This window comes from Anticarsia gemmatalis, chromosome 15 (genome assembly GCF_050436995.1).
Source record: "Anticarsia gemmatalis isolate Benzon Research Colony breed Stoneville strain chromosome 15, ilAntGemm2 primary, whole genome shotgun sequence".
NCBI classification, from domain to species: domain Eukaryota; kingdom Metazoa; phylum Arthropoda; class Insecta; order Lepidoptera; family Erebidae; genus Anticarsia; species Anticarsia gemmatalis.
Window position 1 is genome coordinate 6043112 of NC_134759.1, and position 26029 is coordinate 6069140.

The 26029-nt window shown below is 36.9% G+C and overlaps 2 protein-coding genes across 2 annotated transcripts; one reads left to right on the forward strand and one right to left on the reverse strand.

The window, feature by feature from the left end:
- Positions 1–11727: 11727 nt before the first annotated feature.
- LOC142978933 (regulator of nonsense transcripts 1-like) lies at positions 11728–19261 on the forward strand. The gene is made up of 10 exons (XM_076123576.1): positions 11728–12079; positions 12206–12393; positions 13007–13207; positions 13431–13501; positions 13796–13863; positions 14324–14439; positions 14743–14952; positions 15414–15584; positions 15766–15925; positions 16060–19261. Exons 1-10 carry the CDS (start codon positions 11900–11902, stop codon positions 17800–17802), a joined length of 3108 nt encoding a protein of 1035 aa, XP_075979691.1. The 5' UTR covers positions 11728–11899; the 3' UTR covers positions 17803–19261.
- Positions 19251–25901, reverse strand: LOC142978934 (arrestin domain-containing protein 3). The gene is made up of 8 exons (XM_076123577.1): positions 25660–25901; positions 25362–25517; positions 24621–24832; positions 24001–24183; positions 23350–23538; positions 21413–21604; positions 21197–21299; positions 19251–21054 (listed from the first exon to the last, which is right to left on the reverse strand). The coding sequence occupies exons 1-8, from the start codon at positions 25772–25774 to the stop codon at positions 20906–20908; spliced, it is 1299 nt and encodes a 432-aa protein (XP_075979692.1). The 5' UTR covers positions 25775–25901; the 3' UTR covers positions 19251–20905.
- Between the last annotated feature and the right edge of the window lie 128 nt (positions 25902–26029).

Genomic DNA, 26029 nt, shown 5'->3' on the forward strand with positions numbered 1-26029 from the left:
CCCTATCGTGATAAATAAAGTGAGGAATTCATTGAGCGAATGGCGCTAACTCATTGATAATATACACTATAGCAACTTGTGGACGCCACAGTACCTACATAATGACATTTCAAAGATACTTGTATTACTTATGTAATAAAAAAACGGAAGATAGAGATTAAAGAAATATGTAGCGCTTGTTATATCATTAAAATTTATAAGGTCTTTAATTAAGTATACGAGAAGCGCAATTCTATAAAGTCGGTACTATCGATTAATGAGAGTTTGAAATATAAAGCTTACTGCAAAATAAGTTCCTACGGGGCTCGGTAGAGACACTAAACAGAATTAATAAAAAAATCTTAAAAGCTAGCCAGTTGTCAATAGTGGACAGTGGCAGGAATAGCCCCTCATCGTAACATTAAGTTATTACTGAATCATCAGTTCATTAGAAATCATATAGAAAATCCTATTCTCCTATATGTTGCAACAATAGTATGAGTTAGGTCTCTACCATTCCATAAACAGTGCACAACTTCAAACCGTTAGCTACCTGAAGCGGGTTAATTAAACTGCAATATGCTAAACAAATAGATTGAGGAAACGACACCTTTACCTTATTCAATAGGAATTACTTCATTAGACACTAGACGGAATTCATAGTTTGTTTTCATAGCTTTTATTCGGTTACCTACTTGGTCTGCATCGTACCTTCTGTGTCAATAAGCCATATATCATTATAAAGATTCAGACCGATACATTTACTTTCCTATAGATGTCGTCAATGTCTAGTAAACTCTGTAGTTCAATGACATTTGATAACCTAAAATAATAACTTCATTAATAATAATAAAATTGGCGTAAAGAATGCAACGATTAATTTGAATTCTTGGCGCGGCACTTAGCTAGCGTAAAGGCGAGTCGCATCAATTTCAAACCAAGTGATTCACTCCGCTAATCAATTTATTAACCAAGCTGCAATTTCGGTCCAATCCATATACAAGTTCAATTTAGTTTCATTTGATTAAAATATACGGCCTCCGCCATTTTCGTAATTCTGTTTCTATGTGAAATATCTTCTTGAGGAAACTTGAAGCTCATAGGTCAAATGAGTTAGCAAGATAGGCATATTATACCCCATGTGGATAGAAGCGAACTGCTTTGATAACAAGTTATTTTGTTAAAGATATACCTAATTATAAAATATTACATAATTAAGACGAACATGATAATTTAATGATTACGATGGTAACCGATAAGAGCTGTTTCTTGTTAGGAGAATTTTAACCTTAAATGTATTAAAAGAAAATAAATAGAAGGAGAATGTGTCGCGACCCATTGAATGTTTCTATAATTAGCTAGGGAGATGCGTGAACGACCGACCGACGGGCCTCGCAGACGGTGAAGGCCGACCCAGCGGACATCAACCGTATGGTGACGAATCAATTTAAAGGCCACCATAAGTGAAGAACTACCGACAGTTCCTGCCTATCGACAAGTGCAATCACTTCGTCACGTATAGCGGAATATGCCACGATTCATTACGAATACAAACAAAAGTGTAAAACATTTAACCCAATGTCAACGAGAAATGCAGCATTTTAATATTTTTATCACAGACTCCAATCACATAACGTGACGTACTTTAACGTATATAGGAAACGAACTGAATGCAGTCTGCCTTAAAGTAACTAAGTAGTCATTTCTATGGACCTGCCAAACTTTATGACGCTGATGAATGAAGTTCTGACGTATTCATGCTTCGAAAGGTATGCTTGACGCCTGCACTGAAAAAAATACTTCAAACGGTTGTCGAGCAATTATCTCCTTGAGTTCCTCTCCGTTATAGGTTCCCAAATGGACCTCATGGTTCCCAAACTAAAAGGCGTGACGTCATTGGGATTAATTTGGGTTCACACGTCATGTGGTTAATGTGTTACAAAATATAATTACATTATTATCAGTTAAGGACACTCAAGGCCTCGCTATACTAAAATGGTACAGAGTTGTACGTGCTCTTATACGGTTTGCTAAGAAAATAATTGAATAGAGCGCGAGAAAAATTACAGCCATTTGGTCGCAATTAATTTACCATTATGCCAGTAACTCAGAAGACGGAAACAGTCGTTCAGTGAGGCCAGTGAGACTAATTTGTCTTTTGAAATGGTACTGCGATACATGTTAAAAATATATACTGGTAAATTGTTCTAGAAGATGTTTAACTCAGATCCATATTAGTAACGTATAGCTGCTTGCATAAGTTAGTATGAAATGGAAACGAATTCCGAAGGATATTTTATTTTCACGTGCTTGCCGAATGCAATCAAGATTGATGTAGAAACAATGGTCATAGTTGCCGATGCCCGTGGGTGAAAAAATGTAAGTTATCTGATGAAATAAAGACGGTGAATGGTTACAAATGGCGGGCGTCTTTGTTGTATGTTGGGCGGATTTTATTAAACATATTAACCCTATTAACGCTCGGTTAAATAGGTACTGTTTTTGTTTCACAATTGCATTTAGTATTCCATTGTTTAAGGCAAAACAATCGAAACTATACTGAGGATTCCCAATTTATTTGTGCACGAGGATACAGCATTAGGTTTCGGTGTCTAAAAAATAAAATAATTAGTCATCGAACTATAGTATATATTATCGTTTCATTAAATATTTATTGTGGATACGTAGTTAAATTACACGGGGGACATGCTAAACCAATTCTTCAACAAGGACATAAAAATATAATAAACTAACATCTATATTGATGTTTTGACAGTTAGTACACAGTTAATGATTGAAAAATTATAATAATTTATGGATATAATTAAATTTTAAATGTCATATTATAATATGAATAAGTTAATTTATAGTTTTGGACTGGTATACATTTGGGGCAAATATTCTCACAATATGTCCCAGTGTAAAATCGCCTACGCATCGATAGATTTTTATGATATTATCATTCAATGGCTTATTCTAAGAAATATATAATTTAACTTAGTATTCAATTGACCCCGTCGAACCGTTTTTTCGTTTTATGATATTCACCAATTCAAATTCCGTCAAGCACATGCATGATAATTTTATATATTTGTAAGTGTAATTTCAAAGATGCAGACGATTAACAAACTGAGCAAGTAAAACTAACATTCCTGAACAAATTCATTGGTTTTTCTTTTATCAATACAGACAGGTGAAAAACGCTGCTAACCTACCCAGTAGAAGCTAATCTAGGATTACGAGTATGGTTTGCTGGAGTTAGCTTATTTCAATCCTGCTATTTCATAGTTTACACACAGGACTCGAAAAATTTAAAACAACATTTGCTAAAACATAAAAATCTATAGGTACATAGTAAAAGTCCTAGGTTAACAGGCAGTGGCAGGCATTACACATAAATATATCTAATTAGCCATGAATAATATTAATAAATAATAATAAAAAAAATAAAAAAAAACATAAACATAATATGTTTATTAAACTCCTTGGTACCATAGTGATTCGGGTATTTTTCATTTAATCAAAGCCTTTTGTAGAGCTACGCACCAATTTAAACAATAAAGTTATTAAATTACTCCGAGACAATAAACGATGAAGAGTAATAAAAACATGTGAATAAATTAAAGCTTATAAGTAATAACAATTTTTATGGCTTTTATACGACAAATTTCAATTTAAGCTGTAACCTTGGTTTAATGTAGACCACCCCGTCATGTGTCATTGTGAAATGAGTTTACGTGGGATATAATAATATATAGAGTAAGTTGATTTCAAATTAGCAGAGTACTATTGGTATTTTCTAATTGATGTTTGGATATTTCTCAATAGTAGCCCAGATAATGGTAACATGACCGGTACATGGGTACGGGCTGGCCCTCTAGTAAATGGGATCAAATGAAACTTACATACATCTTTACTTTTACCTACCTTTACATTTTTACTTTACTTCATAGAAAAACGTCGTATAGTTTTACATAAGCGTTGTATAGGCGTGTTATGTATATATGAAGGATCGAAATGATCGAAATAATGTAATATATATATATATATGGAAGAAGCCATAATGAAGCAAAGATTAATTATATTAATACCGATTAATTTAGATAGCGTATTCATCTGTTACAAGAGATGCCCGTCTGTAAGTTAGAAATAAATTCAATTACTAATGGCCTAACATTCTTTGCAACAGCTTGTACATTTTATGTGAGGTACAGACTGGTATTTAGTTAGATTTAAGAAGAACACAATTACGAAACTTGTAGGTACTACTCATATGAATTCAATGTTAGGGAAGTTAGGTTACAAGTCAGCAAAAAGACAATGTTTTAATCAAATCCCTGCACTACGTAAAAACCTTAATTTATATAACATTAATGATTAATATAAAAACATCCCATTAATCTTGCGTCAGTCATAAGATCTTATCTTTGGTAAAAAAGAAACATTATGAAACATTCAAACATTGCCATAAAAAATCCAAGCATATTTTCCTCTATCGGATAATCAGAAAGACCGTTCAAGCACTAAGATACATCAAAGAGAAGTTATTTTATTATTCTCATAACGACTGTTACAATCTTTACCAAGTAAAATTAACCATGCTGAAATATTTAGGTTGCATTTAAGAATGTAGAGTTAGTTGCAGAAATTCATAGTTGCGAATGAGCCGTGAACCAAATTGTCTGCAAACATAAAACAACCATATCGTAAATTGTTCTTAATTTAGTCTAGGTAAATACGAATGTTCTGTCTAGACCGAGTTCTACACCACTCGTTAACGTCTGATCGTTTGCGCAATACTTTAATAGATACCGGCTTACTATTACTATTATATTAATTTAAAATTAAATACTGTAAGCTGAATTTTGTAGTTTCTGTCAATAAAGGCTTCGTATGCATCATATTCTTGATCTGGAATATTAATGTTCAGAAGAGTCCGAAAAATAAATTAGTAGAAAAAATACTTTATGAGTTGTATTTTGTGAAATACAAATTTTGGTACTCAACGGGCTCTACCTTCCAAAATGGCGATTATTTATTAAACTAAAGTCAAACTATGAAATGATTTGGTTTTTACTCTAAACAAATAGTTTACTAGTACTTCCTTTAACCTACAAATATTATTCGGTTATGTATTAATTTATTTTATTTTCCTTGACTCTTAACAAAATAAAATTTTGTTGAATTTATTAGGCACCTACGTAAATATCTCACAACACTGAAAAATCACACAAATGTATAAAATAAAACTGAATAGGTACTACCTACTACCGAAAGTTTTTCCGGGTAACTGGATTTACCCAAACCTAAAATAAAACCAATACCAGATAAAGTATAAATATGTATGTATATATTGACGCGTAATAACTACATAATAACTACTTATATTTTCAGCGTTATGCATATTTATATGAAATCGAATATACAATTAATAGAAAAAGAATTATAGTAATTGAGTTTCATAGACTATCTCAGTTAAATCACGGTAAAAGCCCTAACTAGATCTAAAAATCCTCAGGTTAACTATTGCATTTTTTTGTAGTAAATGTACCTATGTCATAACTACAGAATATAAAACAAAGTCGCTATCCGCTCTCTGTCCCTATGTTTACTCCGATTTATAAAACTTCACAACGGATCTTGATGCGGATTTATTAAATATATAGAGAGATTGAAGCATAAGGTTAAAGTGTTGATTAATTTGGTGTAACCCGAGCGAAGTCGGTGCAAGTTGCTAGTAATTAGCACAGAAATTAATTAAAAACTCTCCATCACTCCGTCTAAAGGAAAATGATTCAAGGTACCGAAGCGATGAGGGCACACATTACCTGTCGATAAATACTTAGTGAAACGAACTAGTGTCATAGTGACATGCCATGAATCCCGATGAGGCGCGGCGCCAACCTTTACATACGACTATTAGTTAGTATGAAACCGGCATAGCTAATTATTTTAAACGTGCTATGTAATTTAGTCAGTTATAGTATGTACTTACTTTTTCTAAGCTCTTATTTTCCTATCACTTATTATTGAGAATATCCTCGCTTATCAACTTTTACTGTATGTTTTTACCACTTTTCTTCTTTAAATAAAACTCTGAGAAAATAGCTCCTTTCACACATTTTGTGTATGTATTAAGCAGTATAGTGTTTTTTTTTCTGAAATTGCTAATCAATAAGGAAGACTATTTCGGTTCTTTTATTTTAATATTTACGTACTTAGGTTCCTTTTCCTTAAATGACTCCATCACATAGGTACCTACAAATTGTTTGTGTTCAAACCGTAGAAATTGGAACACAATGAATTGTGGATATGGCTATCATGTACCTTTCATAAAAACCCTGTTAATTGAGGAGGGATTATGGTTTTACAAAATTATTTTTCCGCCATCCATCATAATCTATTTTGAAAATGATTTACCGCTATTGCATGACAAATACATCGTCCTGCAGTCTAGATTTATGGCTGTGAAGTCAGAATACGTTGTGTCGTCATCGTGTCATTATGTTTTATTGCTGACATACAATACTGCACGGGAGCAATTTCACTTAAGATTCACTTACTCTCAGTCATGAGGAGGAAGATAAAAGTAATCAATGCAATCATCAATCAATTAATAACTATTAGTTGTCAAATATTGACTTAACTGGCGCTAGTTACAGGGGTTAACGTGAAATTGCATAATGTTACGACAAACACGATGGACATTAACACTCCAAAGATGATATATTAGCTCTTAACGTCGGAGTGGTGTGACGAAAGCACAGCCATATCCATAATACCAATTAGTTACTGGATTGAAAGCTCCTTAGCACTGGCGAACACATAAAGTTGGATGTTTTGTATTACTCCTTTTCTAAGGTAAAGATGGTTCACCAAACACACTAAACGCGCAATACGTCCGACAATCTGTTTTAAATGTTTTCATATTAAGATTTAGAGTATTTGTAAAGTCTCGGTGACATCACGAGTGGCGCCGCTCCGCACCAATTGTCAGCAATTGTCTCGTGCTAGTGCTTGTAGTATGTCGCACGCACAATTTGCTCAACGACCTAATGAAATCATTGCACAGTAATAATTATATTTACTCTCGTTGTATAAAGGGCACTGTAAATTCTTAATTGACATAACCGATCCGGTTGTTTTTTGTAAGTAAATAAGGCTGAAGGTCGTCGTTCTCATCAATCAAGACGTTTGCATCAATTAGCTTTTGAGAGTTAACTGCAAGACTGCTGCGTAATCGGATATGCTCCCATATTGTTGAACATTACCCACTTGCGGGCCCTTAATTGGGTATATGTACATGACATCTGGGACGTTTATTGAAGTTTTATTTTATTTATTAGAACCCAAAATATAAATTGCTTCATGGTCGGACATACCGACATGGTTAGATCGTTTGGGTAGATAAATGATTTAAATTTTCCGAATGGACTAACGTCGTCACGCGAAATGACCGAACGTGAAATAAAGCATAAAGTAATAATTTAACTGATGGGAGAGGGGAAGAGAGCCAGACGTCCTTCAAATTATCTGGGTCAAATTCAACTTAAAATTAAAGGGGAAAATATTTTGTGGTGCCATGCACTTACCCACTTGCTGACATTAAAATAACAGAAGAGACAATCTTTTAAAGACACATAAAAAAGTATAAGTCGTAAAGTAGAGTATTTTCAGAGTAAATAATAATAATAATATTTTATTATTATAGGCAACAACAAACAAAACTATTGGATATCCGTGAAAATGTTTAAACATTCAGGCGTTCCCATTTTCTTTACTCATGACTTAGGTACTGCAAGGAAATATTATAAGGCAATGAGGAAAACCCTGTCAAAAATAAGCTTCAAAGCTTTTAAGCATAAATTGAATACACCTACTTCAAACACCACTCAAATAATTACACGATTCGGGGCTTAAGTGCCATCTTGTATCCATTAAGCGCCGCTGAAACAAAACACGGGCAGTTATCAAGATTATTCTGAGATTTAGAATGCATCAAAGACTCATAAAAATGTCATTACAGACCTTTTGAGAAATTTGTGTGAACGCCTAACGTTAAATACACATTTTATGTGAAGCCAGGCGCCTCTTAAGCGTGACTCAGTGCAGAAGTAGTGTAATTGGCGAGGCTAGATATTCAATCGTGATATGCTTGATCTTACATCAGGCCGTAAACGTCTACGACAATTTGTAGACAGCTAAATCAACAGTTCACGGACTGTTGATATAATCACCATGCTTGATTGGTGATCCCAGTCGGATTATATCACGGTGTGGTCACCTCTGATATTGATTTGATCATTGTTTTGTTTGTTGTTTATCTTGATATAAAATCTGACTTCGTCTCGCCATGATTTGAAGGTTAAAAACCTATTACCCGGTATTATTATACCCGAAAACTATTTGATCGAATAGTTATCAAGTTTTTGCTCTATCTCCATCCACCTAAGGTCGAGCTTGGTGACTGTATGACGATCAGTAGCTCGATTCTCAGCCACTATCGACAACCGGCATGCTATCGAGAAATTTTGCACGAAAGTCAGTGCCTCTAGCGGGCTCCGTAGGAACTTTATTGGCAGAACATTTTAAATATCAAACTCTTAATACTCAACAGTACCGACTGTGGAGAATTGCGCTACTGCTACACACGCGGTAGGTAGAGGTACATATTAATATAACAATTTTTTTTGCACTGTAAATTATACTAAAATGCACAAATCGAGTTAGGTACTTAGTGTTAGAACCGTAGTATGTTAGAGTTACACAATAAATGATTACACACATCTAAAATTCAGTTCATTTGTAACTACCTAACTAAATTAAATGTTATGTTATTCTTGGTGATGCTGACTAAACCTTTGCAGGAAAAATGTTCAAGTGTAGTTTCCGTTATATCTCTTATAAGTATAGTATGTATATAGGTACAGTTGTATAAAACTGAAAGTCTTTGATGATAATCTGGATCTGGACACTTGCCAAACCATCGGGATTCTAAATTAAATGAAAATGCACTGTATCAGTTTGCATTTATAACATTAATGTGTTTGTGGTCACAAACGTTGCCGACTGTGTGATACTGTTGCTGAGTGCTCGCTGACATAAAAATTTTATCTCCGTATCACAAAAGAAACTGGATTTATTTCAATTTCATGACAGGGTTTTGCCCGCGGCTCCTCCCGTTGTCTGTATAACATCTCCTTTTTACTCCTGTTTGAATGGATATTAATATACAAAATTCAAACTTCTTTGCCTACCATATCTCATCCTAGCGAAACGTCTCTGGACACAAAACAAAATGTTTTCAAAGTTTAAAAGACCTATAAAAGTAAGTGCGTACTTACATACAAAATAATATAAACAACATTTTTACTCATATTTACTTGTAAATAATACAAAATTATATCACCAGTGCGGTCTGTCGGAAGCTGCTTAACATAATAGCAAATATTCACACAAGCGTTAAAACGCGTTTACGACTTGTAGGCACTAAAAAAGTGTCGCCGCAAATTTCGTTGGAAAAGCAATTAAAAAGGTTTACAACCAGTTAAAATAATCCCACCTTTCATTCAGGCGTCGATACAGTCTTGGGTTTTTTTAACTAGCGTGAAGCGACGTTTTTGGATCAGTTTAAAATAGCCAAGTGTTAGTGGACCTATGCTCCAGTAGCCGCAATCGATAAAGCGGAAGAAATCGCGATTTTTATTACACCGTTAATACTTAGAAGTAAATAAATCATTTGTATATATTTTATACAGTTTATATTATGTGGTTAATATTTATTTTATTGTGGAACAGGGAAAATATCAATAAATTATTTTATGATATTATTTACCTAATCCAATATTTATCTATTTTACCTGTTTACTACCTATATCCTAAATGCGTAGTAGGTTTATAAAAAATATTAGGTATAACATTATCATTTATATGGAAACATACCTACAAATTTTAAAAGTAATATAGCACTTAATATTAGTGACTCTAAAGCTTAAAAGTTATGTCTGTAAAAAATATTGTGTCTTGCTCTAAACACAAAAATCGAATGAGACGTTTATGCCAACAAAATCCACTTCGATCATGATGATTTAATTTCATCGTAAAGCTACTATCAAATAATTCAATTAGAAAAGTATCAATAAGTAATTTGTGAAAATTGAATAGTCGTAATTAACTATCCAATCAAAGAATAAAAACATCATAATTACTTTCAGTTAGATGGGTAGAGATTATTTACTAATAATACCTACACCTTTTATTAATCTGAATCTCAAACTTGCTGCTATTTTGCAAACTACAGAAACGAGGTCGTCAAACCGATAAAAGTTTAATGCACGTTACTAAAGCCCACGTTTAGTTTCTAGCATTTATGGTTTTGATCGATAACTCTACATTTGAGTACCAAACGTCCGTATTCACATTGTATCAATTTATTAATTTTCTTTTTGCACCTAAAACATTTAGACACGGTCTTATTCATACGCATCGAAAATAGAACAACTAAATTCTTTCTCTCTCTCTCTTTCTCTTTTTTTAGACAACTCCCGCACTAAGAATTGCTCTTGTGTCGCGGGGACTTTTACAAACATACAAACAACGGACACAAAGCACAACCAGACCCGAAACAATTAATTGTGGATCGCACAAATAATTGTTCCGTGTGGGAATCGAACCCACGACCTCCCGTTGCAGTGGTATCGGCGTGGTGACCTAAACCACTGCGCCACGGAGGCAGTCATACAAAGATAGAAACTAGAACCAGACAAGCAGACTCGACAAATCATCTATCATCTGTGTACTCAAGTGTCTCGATTTTTACCTACCTTCCTACTTACCTATTCTCTGCACTCTGGAGATATTGTAAATACAATAATATACATTATCATAGCTAAATAGCTAGCAAACGAGATGAATTTTAAAGTGTACAGCAATTATAAGCAAAGGACAACTTTTGAACAGACCTGTCTATCATTATTACGAGTATGGGGAATAAATAAAAAAATGTTTACATGGTCGTAGCGCAATGGTTAGGGTGATCGGGGATAATCCAACTGCCGCTACTACTACCCAGGAGACAATAGTTCTCACAAGTTCCAACCGCTTAAAAATTAGTCACAAGATTATACTTACAAATTATTATTAACGAGATTATCCCTGCTACTCTAACTCTATTCAGTAGTACGTAGAACGTGTCCCAGTGAGCTAGATACAGCCTGCCTTAGCTTTAGTCCTGAGGTGCTGAATACCGAATAGAGAAAAGTTGGACATTACATAGCGCTCTCATTGGCTGAAAAGAAAAGCCAGTATTGTATGTAAAAATGCATTGTCATTAAGGAATTTATTACCAATAGTTTCTTATCATCCAAAAAACTGAAACGAACCTTATTTAGGAACCTGATATTTAGGATAGCTTTTGTTTGTCCGGTGTATACTCGGCCGTTGAGTTTATTTATTTTAATGATTTTTCATTTTCTTCATCATAGAAATTTTGAGCTCCTTGTCATAGCATATAGCAATAAGTAAATAATAATAAATAGAGAAGGGTCCTAATTTTACAACTTATAAAAAAATATGGCTTAATATGCACATATTCAAAGTAAAGTATTCAAGATGGAATTTAAAAATAGTAACATTTGTCTATTGCCCTTGTTTTCTTCTAATGGCATTGGCTGGATTTTGGAATTTGACGCAATGCTCAATGTTGATTGGTACATAAATGACAGAGCCATCATTTAACCAATAACAAATCAGTTTGTAAACGGAAACAAACCATGTGCTAACATGGCGATTTTTCATCATTCTTCGTACGTCGTTTGATAATTATTGCGTGGCTGTTATGGGACTTTGTTTCAACCGTGCAGTATTTTATCTTTTTGACACATTTTCTTAGTTTCAATAAATATCACTATTTCAAGGAAAAATGAGTGTAGATGCCTACGGACCGAGCTCACAAACGCTCACGTTCTTGGATACTGAGGAAGCGGATCTTATCGGAGCTGATACTCAGGGCTCAGAATTCGAATTCACTGACTTCACACTTCCTTCTCAAAGTCAGACTCAAGCATCTCAACATGACCATGGCTTGTCATCGTCAAATCAAGTAAGCTAAACCAGGCCAATATTTTGTTTCCCTCTTAACCTTATTCGTTGTATACGTAATTACCTACGTAAAATATAAAATTTATGAATGTTGCGTTGCAAGTAACACTTCATACGTTTGTTTTAGGTAAACGGTCTAGGTCGTTCTGATTTGTCGTCAAAGGTTTCGAATGTAACGAATGCTATAGCTGAGCTACAGTTCGAGGAGGAAGATGAAGCCTTGTACAGCAGCAAGGAGCTGCCTGACCACGCGTGCAAGTACTGTGGCATACATGACCCGGCTACCGTCGTCATGTGTAACATTTGCAACAAGTGGTGAGTCACTTTCTTACCAGAATCTTCACATTATTACAGGCATAGTCCTTGTTAATTACAAATGCAACACAATAGTAGCAGTTATATCAATATTCACTGATATATCATTGTTAGAGGCCTAAAACCAGGTGTAACATACCATTACACAAGTTTATAAAGTAAACATGAACAGCAAATTATTAAAGGTTATTTGGCCATAGTTGGATACAAATCTCTGTCCAATTATTGGTAACAGCAACATATTTTATACACAGTAATACCTCATTATTCAATCATGTAGAAATAAACAAATTGGAACAAAAAGAAATCATATGACCTTGAGCCAATATGCATGGTCACAGGTGAACCGAATGACTTCTAAGAATTAAACAGTGGTTTAGTAAATAACTATTTACAAACTGTTTATGTGTGTTTAAATATGTATTGATCTAACATTCTTTTTTCATATGAAAGATCTCTTGTGACTTATAACTTAGTTTTATATTATTAGTTAAGGTATTTGTTTGTTTCTTACCTCATAGATTGATGTCAATTTTACTATTTTAACATCCATTATAAACAAAACATAACTACTGTATCAAAGCTTATATTATTTTTTATGTAATTTGGGCAGGTTCTGCAATGGTCGTGGTAATACCTCAGGATCACATATCATCAATCACTTAGTGCGAGCCAAGCACAAGGAGGCCGCACTGCACCGTGATGGACCCCTCGGAGAAACCTTACTAGAATGCTACTCTTGTGGAGCTCGGAATGTGTTTGTTCTGGGCTTCATACCTGCTAAAGCTGATTCTGTAGTGGTGCTGCTTTGTCGGTGAGTTCCATTACGAAATAGTGTTTTAATGATGATAATGGTAATTAATTTAAGGCTGCTTGCGATTTTCCTTTATGACAAGTACATATTTAATTTCTTACTGACTGCCTGGCGCTAACCCTACCCTACTAGTTTTCGAACACAGATATTGGCTACTATATTAGTCATACACTTCTTTATTTGTTATAAAATTATATATGAACCTTCTTTATTTATTTTACAGTCAACCATGTGCAGCCCAAAGTTCATTGAAGGACATGAACTGGGATCAAGAGCAGTGGAAACCCTTGATATGTAAGTAATACTCACTACATATTTTCATAGAAAACTTCCTGATACTAGGTGTTAGGTCTAGGTGTGTTCTTAATAAAGTGATTAGTTGATTTGTTATTCTACCAATTTTTACTTTACACCTGAACAAACATTTCAGTTAATTGTGCTACAAATATGTAGCAACAGAAATATTTATAACTACTTCAGCTAAACATTTGTGTGTAACCAGCAACAGTAACCTAATTTTGACCAAACATGAGTTTAGCTGCTGTCTACATTTCAGAAAAAAAATTGTATTTTTTTTTTCTATTACAGCCGATCGCGCCTTTCTCTCGTGGCTGGTCAAAGTCCCGTCGGAAGCTGAACAGATGAGGGCTCGTCAAGTATGTTCGTTTATTACTTTAAATAATAGTAATAATATGTAGCTATTATCAAAGCTACAATAGTAACTGTTATCCTCATATGACTGTATGTTGGGTACTAGAATCGTTTTAGCCAGGAGTTTGAAACTTGCTTATTTAATATGAATGTTCATCACAATGTGAGAAAATTTAACAACTTTCTAAAAATTGTGTCTAAATAATATGACACTGCTGAGATACAAATACGTATTTTTAAACAAATAAATGATGGTAAAGAGATTTTCCTTATCAAAAAAGAAGATAATTATGATTCATATGTACATAACTAGTGTTTGCATATTATGATGTAATTTTATTTATATTAGCAAACAACCTATGGTCTTTTTTTTGTATTATCACTTTACTGGCTTAGTAACTTAAAGTAGATCTTGGTTTCTGATATTAATGTACTCTATTCTAAGTTATACGATTTTACTTTCAGGTAACCCCACAACAAATTGGACGCCTTGAAGAATTATGGCGTGATAATGTAGATGCTACTTTTCAAGATTTGGAAAAACCTGGTGTTGATGAAGAACCTCACCAAGTGCTTTTAAGGTAAATTATAAATAGTATAGCTATTAATAAAACAAATTTTATGAAATGAACACTGAGCATGTTCTCATTTTTTCACAAAATTATTTTGAGTAGTAACACTATTACTAAGGATGACTATATTGATGACCACAAAAAGATAGAAATTAAATAGTCATGTTTTTCATAATGTATGTACAAAGAAGTGGATGTTCTTTGCCAATCATACAAGTAATTTTATCAATAAATTGTAGTGGTGGTGCTCTCTGAGCAATATTTCAAAAGGTTTTAAGAATATTTTTAAAATAAGTTATTTCTATTTTCCAGATATGAAGATGGCTACCAATACCAAAACATTTTCGGCCCACTTGTGAAGTTGGAAGCGGACTATGACAAACGTCTAAAAGAGTCGCAAACCCAAGAAGGCATTGAAGTTCGTTGGGATGTGGGACTTAACAAGAAGACTATTGCCTACTTCACCCTGGCTAAGACTGACAGCGACATGAAACTCATGCATGGCGATGAGCTTAGATTAAGGTACTTATTCATATCATATTTACAGGCTACATTTAATACAGCTTACCTGTAGGAAACAATGCAATTTATTTGTAAAATATAATAATATGATGTCAGTTACCTGTAGCATCATAATTATTTGAGGAAATACTGATAATGCACAATTGTTTACTAACAATATCAATCAACATATATAAAACTCTTACTTTACTGAGTTACTGACTGACTGATGGGCAAAGCACAGCCGAAAATACTGAGCTGACTGAAATTTAGTATGAGGATTCCTTAGAAAGTGTGCACCTGCACTAAGTGAAGATTTTTGAAATTCCACTCTTAAGAAGATGAATGCCCACGCCGACGAGGGCGGAAAGCTAGTACTGTAATATAGTGCACTAAGCAAGTATAGCACTATCAACAAAACAAATCTGTTTACAATCAGACGTTACTGTTCACAAAATTAATCTGTCTTATAACACTTACAGATACGTGGGTGAGCTGCACAAAGCATGGTCAGGTGTGGGCCACGTGATCAAGGTGCCGGACAACTACGGCGACGACGTGGGGCTCGAGCTCAAGAGTGGCGCCGGCGCACCGCTCGACTGCACCTCCAACTTTGTCGTAGACTTCATCTGGAAGAGTACCTCCTTTGATCGGTGGGTAAAGTCAAATTAATTATTATCACACATAAATTCATTTACAATAATAAGTCTACATCTCCCGATTTTACGATTTTATTCAATGCTTTTAGTATTCAATTAAGAATCGTTGTTTTGTTATAAAATCGTGATTAGTTTTCTAAATGAAAAATAATTTTAAATTGTTTTTTGTTTTCAGAATGCAACTAGCTCTGCGTAAATTTGCCGTCGACGATTCATCAGTGTCGGGCTACATTTATCGTCGTTTGCTTGGACATGAGGTGGAAGAAGTGCTGTTCCGCGTTCATCTGCCCAAGCACTTCAGCGCTCCTAACTTGCCTGATCTTAATCGCTCTCAGGTAGTCATCTAATACTTCATCTTAATTTTTGGATAAGAAATTTTTGTATTGTAATAATGCTATTAATACTCGAAACAATATTACTTGTAGTCTATTGGAACTCAGATTTAACCAAGAAATTGTATGTTTTCCAGGTATACGCAGTAAAGCATGCGCTACAACGCCCCCTTTCTTTAATTCAAGGACCCCCGGGGACAGGTAAAACGGTGACGTCGGCGACGATCGTGTACCAGCTGGTGCGGCAGAACAGCGGGCCCGTGCTGGTGTGCGCGCCGTCCAACACGGCCGTGGACCAGCTGACGGAGAAGATCCACCGCACCGGGCTCAAGGTGGTGCGCCTGTGCGCCAAGTCGCGCGAGGCCATGGAGTCGTCCGTGTCGTTCCTGGCGCTGCACGAGCAGGCCCGCGCGCTGGGCTCGGCCGACAGCGAGCTGCGCAAGCTCACGCGCCTCAAGGAGGAGGCGGGCGAGCTGTCGGCGGCCGACGAGCGCCGCTACCGCGCGCTGCGCCGCGCCGCCGAGCGCCGCCTGCTGGACGCGGCCGACGTCGTGTGCACCACGTGCGTGGGCGCCGGCGACCCGCGCGTGGCGCGCATGCGCTTCCAGTCCATCCTCATCGACGAGGGCATGCAGTCCACCGAGCCCGAGTGCATGGTGCCCGTGGTGCTGGGCGCGCGCCAGCTCATCCTCGTGGGCGACCACTGCCAGCTGGGCCCCGTGGTCATGTGCAAGAAGGCGGCCAAGGCGGGGCTCAGCCAGAGCCTGTTCGAGCGCCTCGTCGTGCTCGGCATCCGGCCCTTCCGCCTCGAGGTGCAGTACCGGATGCATCCCGAGCTGTCGCGCTTCCCGTCCGACTTCTTCTACGAGGGATCTCTGCAGAACGGAGTGAGCGCCGAGGAGCGTCGCTTGCATAAGATCGATTTCCCATGGCCGCGCGCCGATCGCCCGATGTTCTTCTACGTCACTCAGGGGCAGGAGGAGATCGCCGGATCGGGAACGTCGTACTTGAACAGAACGGAGGCTGCGAACGTAGAGAAACTCACTACTCGTTTCCTTAAAGCCGGAGTGCGTCCCGAGCAGATCGGTATCATTACGCCTTACGAGGGACAGCGGTCCTATCTCGTCCAGCATATGCAGTATCAGGGCAGTCTACACGCGAAGCTGTACCAGGAGATAGAGGTGGCCAGCGTCGACGCCTTCCAAGGTAGAGAAAAGGACATCATCATCATGTCCTGCGTGAGATCTAACGAACATCAGGGAATCGGATTCCTGAGCGACCCGCGCCGACTGAACGTCGCCCTGACGCGGGCCAAGTACGGGCTCATCGTGGTCGGCAACCCGAAGGTGCTCAGTAAACAACCACTGTGGAACCATCTGCTAGCGTTCTACAAGGAGCGCCGCGTGCTCACCGAGGGCCCGCTGTCCAACCTGAAGGAGTCCGCCATCCAGTTCGCCAAGCCGAAGAAGCTGGTGAACGCGTCGAACCCCGGCTCGCACTTCATGTCCACGTCCATGTTCGACGCGCGCGAGGCCATGGTGCCGGGCTCGGTGTACGACCGCGCGCGGCCGCTGCGGGACCCGCTGGCCTACGTGGGGCCCGAGCGCGCCGCGCTGCTGCACGCGCCGGTGCCGCCCGCCGCCTTCGCCGCGCAGCGCCTGCGCCCGCCGCCCGCGCCGCGCGGCGCCCGCCGCCGCCCGCCGCGCCTGTCGCAGGAGCCGCTGTCGCAGCAGCCCCCGCTGTCGCTGTCGCAGGGCGCGTCGCAGCCCGACTTCAGCCAGGAGTCGGCGGCGCCCGACTGCCCGTCGCAGCCCGACGGGCTCCTGTCGCAGGACTCGACGTACCAGGGCGGGTTCCGGGCGCGCTGCAGCCAGTACTGAGAGTGGCGGGCGGACCGCCGCGGGCCCGCGCCGCACCAGACCGCTCCTCCGGGCTGGAGGCACACACGGTACTGACGAGAGACGCCGATGCGCACCGCACGCCTGACTGTCGACGATCTAAATTCGGGTGTAGAGAAGGACGGGAGAGAATCCCGCGTCGCGTCCCAACCGCGGGATCGGGGCGGATGCGCCGGCGGCGGAATCCGACCGCGACTTTGTTAGTCTTCGCCCAACGACCGTATTGAAGAGTCATTCGCTCTCGAAACTTAGAAATTGTGTCACGCGCGGAGCGAACTAACGCGACCGGTCGTCGCGTATAGTCGAATGTAACCGTTCCATTACAGGGATAGATTTTTTATAGAATGTTGAAACGACAAAATTCTGAAGTAAAATACGAGAACAAATTAAAACAACACACGCTCTATGACAAATTTGGTCGTTTATATTTAATCGTATTTCCATTAGATACTTCTGCACCAGCTCGACATTACTAAAACGTGTTACTACCCTGTACTACTATGTTTCTATAATATTGTCTTAGAAACGAGTAGACATTTCTGGGGACTTCAGGCTGTCTGCCTGATTCAAAGACGAACCAAAAAATATTCCTAATACTTTAAATTGAATATTATTTAAACGAAAATGCCTATTTCAACCAACCAAAAACACGAAACTGTGATGTCATATGCCATTCGTAGCAAACATAATTATTGTAAAAGCAAGATTTGTTTGCTCGTTTCTAGGTGTATCAAAATTAGTCAAGAACCTTATTATGGGTTGGCGAATAACATAACCAACATTCGCGATTCAAAAAATCTCCTTTGTTTTACAAGGGTATAAATTGTAATTAATAAAACTGTTCAGGCAGTTAGTCAAATAATATAATTTATTAGATGACACAAAATAATTCTTGTAATGGTTTGTTTTCGTCATAGGGGTATTTCACAATAGTTATACATCACTTCATTATTATCATTGACAATGTGAAGCAGTCAGATCTATGTGTTAGACAAACAATATTCATGTAAAACAGAACTCTATTGCTTTTCCTTCTCATCCAATATGCGCATGCATCGTGAGGCATCGAAACTTTGTAAAAATTGTATAGCTGATGCTCTATTCTCTATTGTTATGAACTTATTTACTTTAAATTATTATTTTTTACTGTTACATTTACAAAAATTATGTTAACGTAGTTGGTATCAGCCTGGATATGAATTTTAAATATTCACGTTTACTAAGACTTGTGCATCATTGGTCATAAATTTTGTCGATATTTTTTATTTGTCTCAAGGGATATGATTTCCTTGCTTTTCCATGTGATCATTGTGGTAAGGTTTCTATAAGAATAATTTGTTAATGTCTCTGTTATTATATGTATGTGTTAACGAGGAACTGTCTTAGATGGTTTGGTTGTTTTGACTGTGAAGGAAAATCAATAAAGAATATCAATTTATAATGCAGCTTTTATTTGTGTAAAACATGTAATAAATCAACATACAAAAAATATATTTATACCTTTCGGATGAGTAACAATATAAAGGTGTTGTTAATATATATTTCATAAAAAAACGGAAAAACATTTATTTTAATATAGTTATAAATAAGTATAACAGATCTAAAGACCTGTTTCAGAATATCCAAGTAGCAAATGCTGAAATGTACATATACTAGGTATTTAATGAGACAAAGTTAATGTATTGTATGTAACATCTAAATATTGAATGGATATTTGACAATCGTGGAAAAGATGCTAAACAATAGTGTATACGGAACTTGTTTTCATACTATCTTTTAATGTAAAATCAGGAAAATAGCCGTGGGTTTTATCCCACAACACATGTACCTCATCAACGCAACACATAGGGAGATTAAATACTTGTCAAAGGGCACCTTGTTTTCTTCATAACCCTTTACTGAACCTACTGCTGCCGCAGCACACAAAGTCTAAAAAGATAAACGCAGTTTTATCTCAACACACACTTATTATTCAATCATCAGCCTATAAAAGCTCGTTCTTTCAAGTAAGAGTCATCCGGCTGAGCCTAGTTGCCAAGTCGACGTTGAAGCTGCTGTTGGCTCTTATTATAACGTAAACACGATAGGTAGGCCTAGTTGACGGCGGTGCCGTTACAAAATATTTCCAAGCAGAAAAGTGTGCTGCGAGCTAGTTATGTAACTACAACATTCTCCTAAAAAACAATGGCCGCAATTCACGTAACTTTGTGCAATATCTTAGATATTAATGTTGTAAATTCGAGGCAGCTGTAATAATTACGTTGGCACTAAATTTAAAGCATAGACATTGTTTCATACTGGCCTGTCTAATCATAATTGATGCTATTTTCTTTTTAAATTGTTTGGTACACATTTCGAGCGCTACGCTGAAGTTGCGTTTGTGTACCAAAATAGGAAATGATTTTATTACTTATAATTTTATAGAAAATGACCGAGATTCCTATTACTATACCAAATAACATAAATGCTATAGAAATTAATTTGAGCACTAATATTTCACCGAAGTAAATAAAGGCTGCTTCCCAATTTTTGTATTGAAATAATATGACGTAATACAGTGACTTTGATCTCCACACTTTGACTTACCCTGTGTAGTGTATTCGAACCCAGGACACGCGGCGCAGCGGTTATATTGGCGTGATGACTACGCTAACTACTGCACCTAACTTGCAGTCATCTAATACAAATCTAACGCAAGGCAGTGAATCTTACGTCAATACACCGATGAGCGATAGCGAGAGAGCTTTCTTTATAGGTACCTGTCTCTCAAATAAAATAGCGATTTCAGTCTGCAGATTCATATACAAATATTAGGCGATGAAAAGTAATATCCTTACATATTCGACTTTTGAAATATTTATTTAGTCTAAAGTACACTCTTCATTAGCGCGTTAAGTGATAATAAAGCCTAGAATATAAATGTTAGTATCACAACCTAACTATGTGCACATTGCCAAAAGGCAGTAGCCCTTATCCTTACAATATAATATATCAGTATATAAAATTAGGTATAGGTACATTCGATAAATACAGCTTATAATAAATATGGTTTTAGAAATGCTTAAGCTCCAGCCAATTACAGTAATTATTGAGGTAATGGTGGCGGTTGGACGGCAGCGTAAGTAGGATAGAATGGTGCAAAGTTGTTTGGTCCTCTTATCATTACGTGATTCGATTCTCCTCTCTCTTGGATCGTACGAGCTGTGTACGGCGATTCTTTGTAAACTGGTTGACCTGCAATAGACAAATACTGAATGTAAAAACTACGCATATTAAACCATTTCCAGTAAAACACATTTCTTTGGTTTTTGAAAAAAAAATAGGGGTTCAAAAGTTGCAGTATATTTTTTCATATTTAAGAAAGGAAGGTACTTACTAAGAGTCGGGTACAGTGTCTGATAAGGAGGCTGATCAGGCGCAGGACCCGGCATCACCCAACCACCCGGAGCACTTGGATCACCGGTCGGTGCAGATGGTGCCTGAAAATAATACAAAGGAATTGTCAATCATAGATTATAGATTATACACTCCACTACAACTTCTTTAAATGAGAAAAACAAACATATTTTTATATATAGTCTTGTGAACTAACATAAGGTTGAGCTGGTTGTCCTGGGCTGACAGGCAACACTGCTGGCTGGCTGGGAGAGTACTGCCCGCCTCCAGGGCTTGCCGGAGCCGAAGGAAGCGCCTGTCCTGCCATACCGACTAAGGGCACCGTGCCAATTGCGATGTACTTTTTACCATCCAGACCCAAATGCATTCCAGACACGGAACATTCGACCTGCAATTAAACAAAATAATAGCATTTAATAGTGTTAGAAGCCGCGATAAGGTTATTTTTATCTGCTGTATTATTTTATCACAATGCCAATGTGGTAAGAATATTCCAATGATCGTTTTTTTAATTTGGAAAGTCATTTTCCATGAATGAATACTTAATTAATTACTATCTATCTAATAGACGAAGTATTCTGTTCTCTACAATTTAGAAAGTTTGTCGCTATTCAATATCGAGGCGATACAATTTTTACGGACTAGTGATAATCAGTGCCAAGTCTGTTATTTTTTGGCACTAACTATTGCTATGTAAGTCGTTATCACCTTAGAAATGCAGAAAATGCACTAATTTAAAAATAATAATGCACAAGGTAGTTTTACATTATTAATGTCATACATTGAACACGGTTTCGATCACAACTTGCGCCATGGTTAAAAATTGACAACTGCCCTCTACAAAATAAGGCCCTTCTCCCATTACGATACTTGTAGGGTACGATACTCGAGTATAATACTAGTTGGATACATGTTCGCTACCCGATGCTCGCATATTATGCAACTTAAAAGTTACTAAATTCATCATTTGTGCAAACTCGTTTTTTATAGACTGACGTTATGTCGAGCGACTCCAGTGACGATGAAGCTCTTGCAGTTTTTTTGTTCTCAATTTCTCACAGTTTCTATAGCACCTAGGAGCTGTGAGGAACTGAGGAACTCCCTATATTATCAAATGTTAGATTCTGTCAAACTTGAAACGTGGTGGAACTATATAGTTCCGCGAACATGTTTCCTGAACATAGTTCCAATTAGGAAATAAATGATTCCATGTTCAATCCGCTCCCAAACATGTTAAGCGCATGTCTACGCGAGACGCGACGCACAAGCGACCAACACGGCGGGTATCGCGAGACTAGTCGCGAACGCGTAGAATACCAGTATCGTAATGTGAGAGTCTCCATACAAATGTATGTGAGATACTTCGTGGCGACTAGTCTCCGAGACTAGAGTCGCGCGGGCGTATCGTAATGGGAGAAGGGCTTTATAGTTATCCATACTGTCTAAGTGTCTACCCACCTAATCTTGTTTCCAAACTTATGTCTTATAAAAAATACTCAAGTTTCAAATCCTACTTCAAATGTTGCGGCTCCATAGTTTATCTTTTTGAGCTTCCAAGTAATTAATTAGCTTGTGTGAATTTGGTAGGTGTACATAATAATTTCCTAAATACAAGGTCTTCAGTATGACATCATCTTACTAGAAATAAATTGATATCTGAGTAGGATTACATAACGCAATGGCAATGAAACTGACAATACAGAATAAATCAACCTGTGATGATCTATATCTGTTTGACTTTGACACAAGATATCTATAAAAAAACGCTTCACATATTTTTGTAGCAAATATTTTTACGTCGGACAATAAAATAGAGACACTAAGGAAACCAGTACTGGTTGTAGGTACTAAATTTAGATCGCAATCAATTGATGGTTAAAGATTTTTCCTTGACTCTCAATTAGAACAGGCTCATAATTATTACACCGAGTTAATTGATAGTGTATAAGAGAACGTTCACATCTGACGGAAGATGCGTCGGGCGTAACTTAAGTTGTTGGTTGAGTGTGAACGGTCGCGTGTTTTTCTATACATTTGTCTGTTCTGGCGTTGCGCGACCGATAATACGCGACGTATGTTCCGTCAGATATGAACCTACCCTAAATGTAACTATATACGGCGCGTGCGTCTCACCTTGAAGTCGTAATCCAAATCGATAATATTACAGTTAACAAGATCGGATGGCGGTATCGGCGGCACTTCGAGCTGCAAGTTCCATGTTTTAGTAGTGCCTGCCGGCGCGGGTCCGTCTTGTATAGTTAATACTATGTCTTTAGTCTTCTTTGTTGCGTTTGTAGGTGAAGTAGCTCTATATGTCACAACCTACGATAATATGCAACAATTTTAATAAATAAAATGAAATTAACATCCATTTTTTTGTTGTTAGTGGGATCAATGCGTTATAATATTCTCAATGACTTATGATCGTAAACATAAAGCAAATCCTTTTTCTGTGACTCATTTTATTACAAACTAGTGGACTGGATCGACTTCATCCAATATAGTACAATTTTATGCCATTTATTCCACAACAGTTACAAATATATTAAAAAAAGAAATATCCAATGTACCTCTGGGTTCCAAGTACATTAAGCAGTTGTTTATCTATTCAATAAGGCTTTTTTTATACGAGTTTTAATGCTATTGAATAGATAAACTACCATTCGATTTACCTCAGAAACCAGGGGTTGGTTTAGTTGTTGAAAAGTTATGGTAGTACTACTTTTCGGTGATTCATTTTAATTTATATAGAAGATGAGCAAAAAATTAAGATGACCAACTTACCTTTCTAATTAATATTTTAACAAGATGCACTTGAACATTACTCTTGTTGTCAACATCTACTCTTATAGGTATCACTTGACCGGGACAGTAGCCAGATACTGGAGCTTGGACATCCACAGACAAAGGAGCAGAGGCACAGCAGAAACAACAGAATGTCTTCTCCATTTGAATGTGTATTGGTTCCTGTAGAAAATTAAAAACAAATTATGACAGAATTTATAAATAATATAATTTCACAAAAAAAAAACAAAAAAAAAAAACAGAATACCTACATACTATGGGTTCAAGGAAATAATGTTTTGATGTATTGTTTTACTGGTTATGTGCATTTAATGAATACATACAATTGCATATTAATCATGGGAAGTTGTTATGAAATACTGTTGACTATAAGTTCATTCACTTATGTTATTAAGTTTTATGCTTACTACCCACATACTCAGTTCGGCAAAAAAAAACTGACTGTACTCACTTGTTCAGCTTGTACCAATCAGGTTGATCTAGACATATTCACTTTTGCACTTGGCTAGACTGATTAATATTGAACCAAATATGTGTCGCAAAACTCAGGCATGTAATATAAAAGCCTATTCTGAGTATAATAGTAAAAAATATCCTACCTTATATGAAGGGTTGAGATTCAGATCAAAGGCATTGATCACAGTAAAGGCCATCTTAGTCTCCTGATCAAACTTCCATGGACGATCAAGCACTACTTTGACAGTGTACCGGATGTAGCCAAACTGGCCTTCAAAGGATGAAGGCAGAACAGGAGGCAAGGCACAAGTGAAGTTGTACACTTGCTTGCCAGCTGGGATTTCTATCTCATTGCCTATGACAAAAAAAACAATTCTTTAAAGTATACTTTCTATGTTTTTTCTTTCTTTTCTCTTCTTTTTTTTGTGTATGTGCTATTGTAATAACTGTTGATGAATTTATATACACAAATAAATAAATTCTATTAACACAAGTACTTAAGTTATGTCTATTGGTTCTATAATTTATTTATTTTAACTATCCTTTGTTATTATTGCAAAAAATATATTTAATAATAAACATTTGAATTTTAAATAGAATACAAATATTTACAAACATTTTCAACTAATATCTGATGCGAAGCCACATACATTTAGTATGCCTATATGTTCACATCCAATTTAAAATGAATGTAGACCAATTTAAATGATTCACTGTTAACAATAATCCTATTAATCCAGTGAGTAACTCAAATGCATTCATAGAGCAAGTATAGGAAGTGAAACAGTTATAAACAGTCATATTATGACATCATTCTGTTGACATAGCAATGTACCCAACTAAGGTCAACACTTGCACTGAAAATAAGATAGTGGAACATTCACCTGAACTGCTGCCCAACAGATAATATGAAATCTGGAAATATTCCTCATGACCAGTGTGCATGGTGTTTGTAGATTCAGTTTTGCCATCGGAATTTTGTTCTTCTTTACTCTCAGCCCACTCCGTATGCGCTTCTCCTTTGAATTTGACATGAATACCTACAACGAGAATATTTAATTTTATGTTTATAAAAAAAAATAGTTTAGAGGGCCTAGACGTTTCCGTGTTCTCAGCTTTAGTATATTCTCAAGCGTGACTCATATGATGCTATAAAAAACAAATCGTAGATGTTCTACATACCTCGAACTTTTTTTGGACTATCAAATACATATTCTATTCTTCCATTCACAGTTTGCCCGGCATAATAAGTACTGAACTGATTGTCAAAATAAATGTTTGCTTCTTTTAATCCCATGTTTTAGGAAGTAAAAAAGATTCCGCGAACTTGTTATACACTGATAAATAGAAAATATTACGCTGATCTAGTGATGCCGTGGAGACAACCCACCAAAATTTGTTGACTGAGAAAGGATGTCAAAATCAAAATGTCAAAACTAGACACAGACAGTTAAATCGATGTCAGATATTGAAGGGATGTGCAAATTTAGTCTGATCAAATATTATTCACCGCGACAGTTACCACGTAGTACCTAGTATAATTATCATGCTC

Coding starts and splice junctions, on each gene's coding strand:
- LOC142978934 (XM_076123577.1), bottom strand. CDS start 25,774: ATGGGATTAAAAGAAGCAAACATTTATTTTGACAATCAGTTCAGTACT. Junction 24,184..24,620: donor ATCTCAACCCTTCATATAAG/GTAGGATATTTT, acceptor AATTTTCTACAG/GAACCAATACACATTCAAAT. Junction 21,300..21,412: donor GACAACCAGCTCAACCTTAT/GTTAGTTCACAA, acceptor TATTATTTTCAG/GCACCATCTGCACCGACCGG.
- LOC142978933 (XM_076123576.1), top strand. CDS start 11,900: ATGAGTGTAGATGCCTACGGACCGAGCTCACAAACGCTCACGTTCTTG. Junction 12,394..13,006: donor TGTAACATTTGCAACAAGTG/GTGAGTCACTTT, acceptor TAATTTGGGCAG/GTTCTGCAATGGTCGTGGTA. Junction 15,926..16,059: donor CTGATCTTAATCGCTCTCAG/GTAGTCATCTAA, acceptor TATGTTTTCCAG/GTATACGCAGTAAAGCATGC.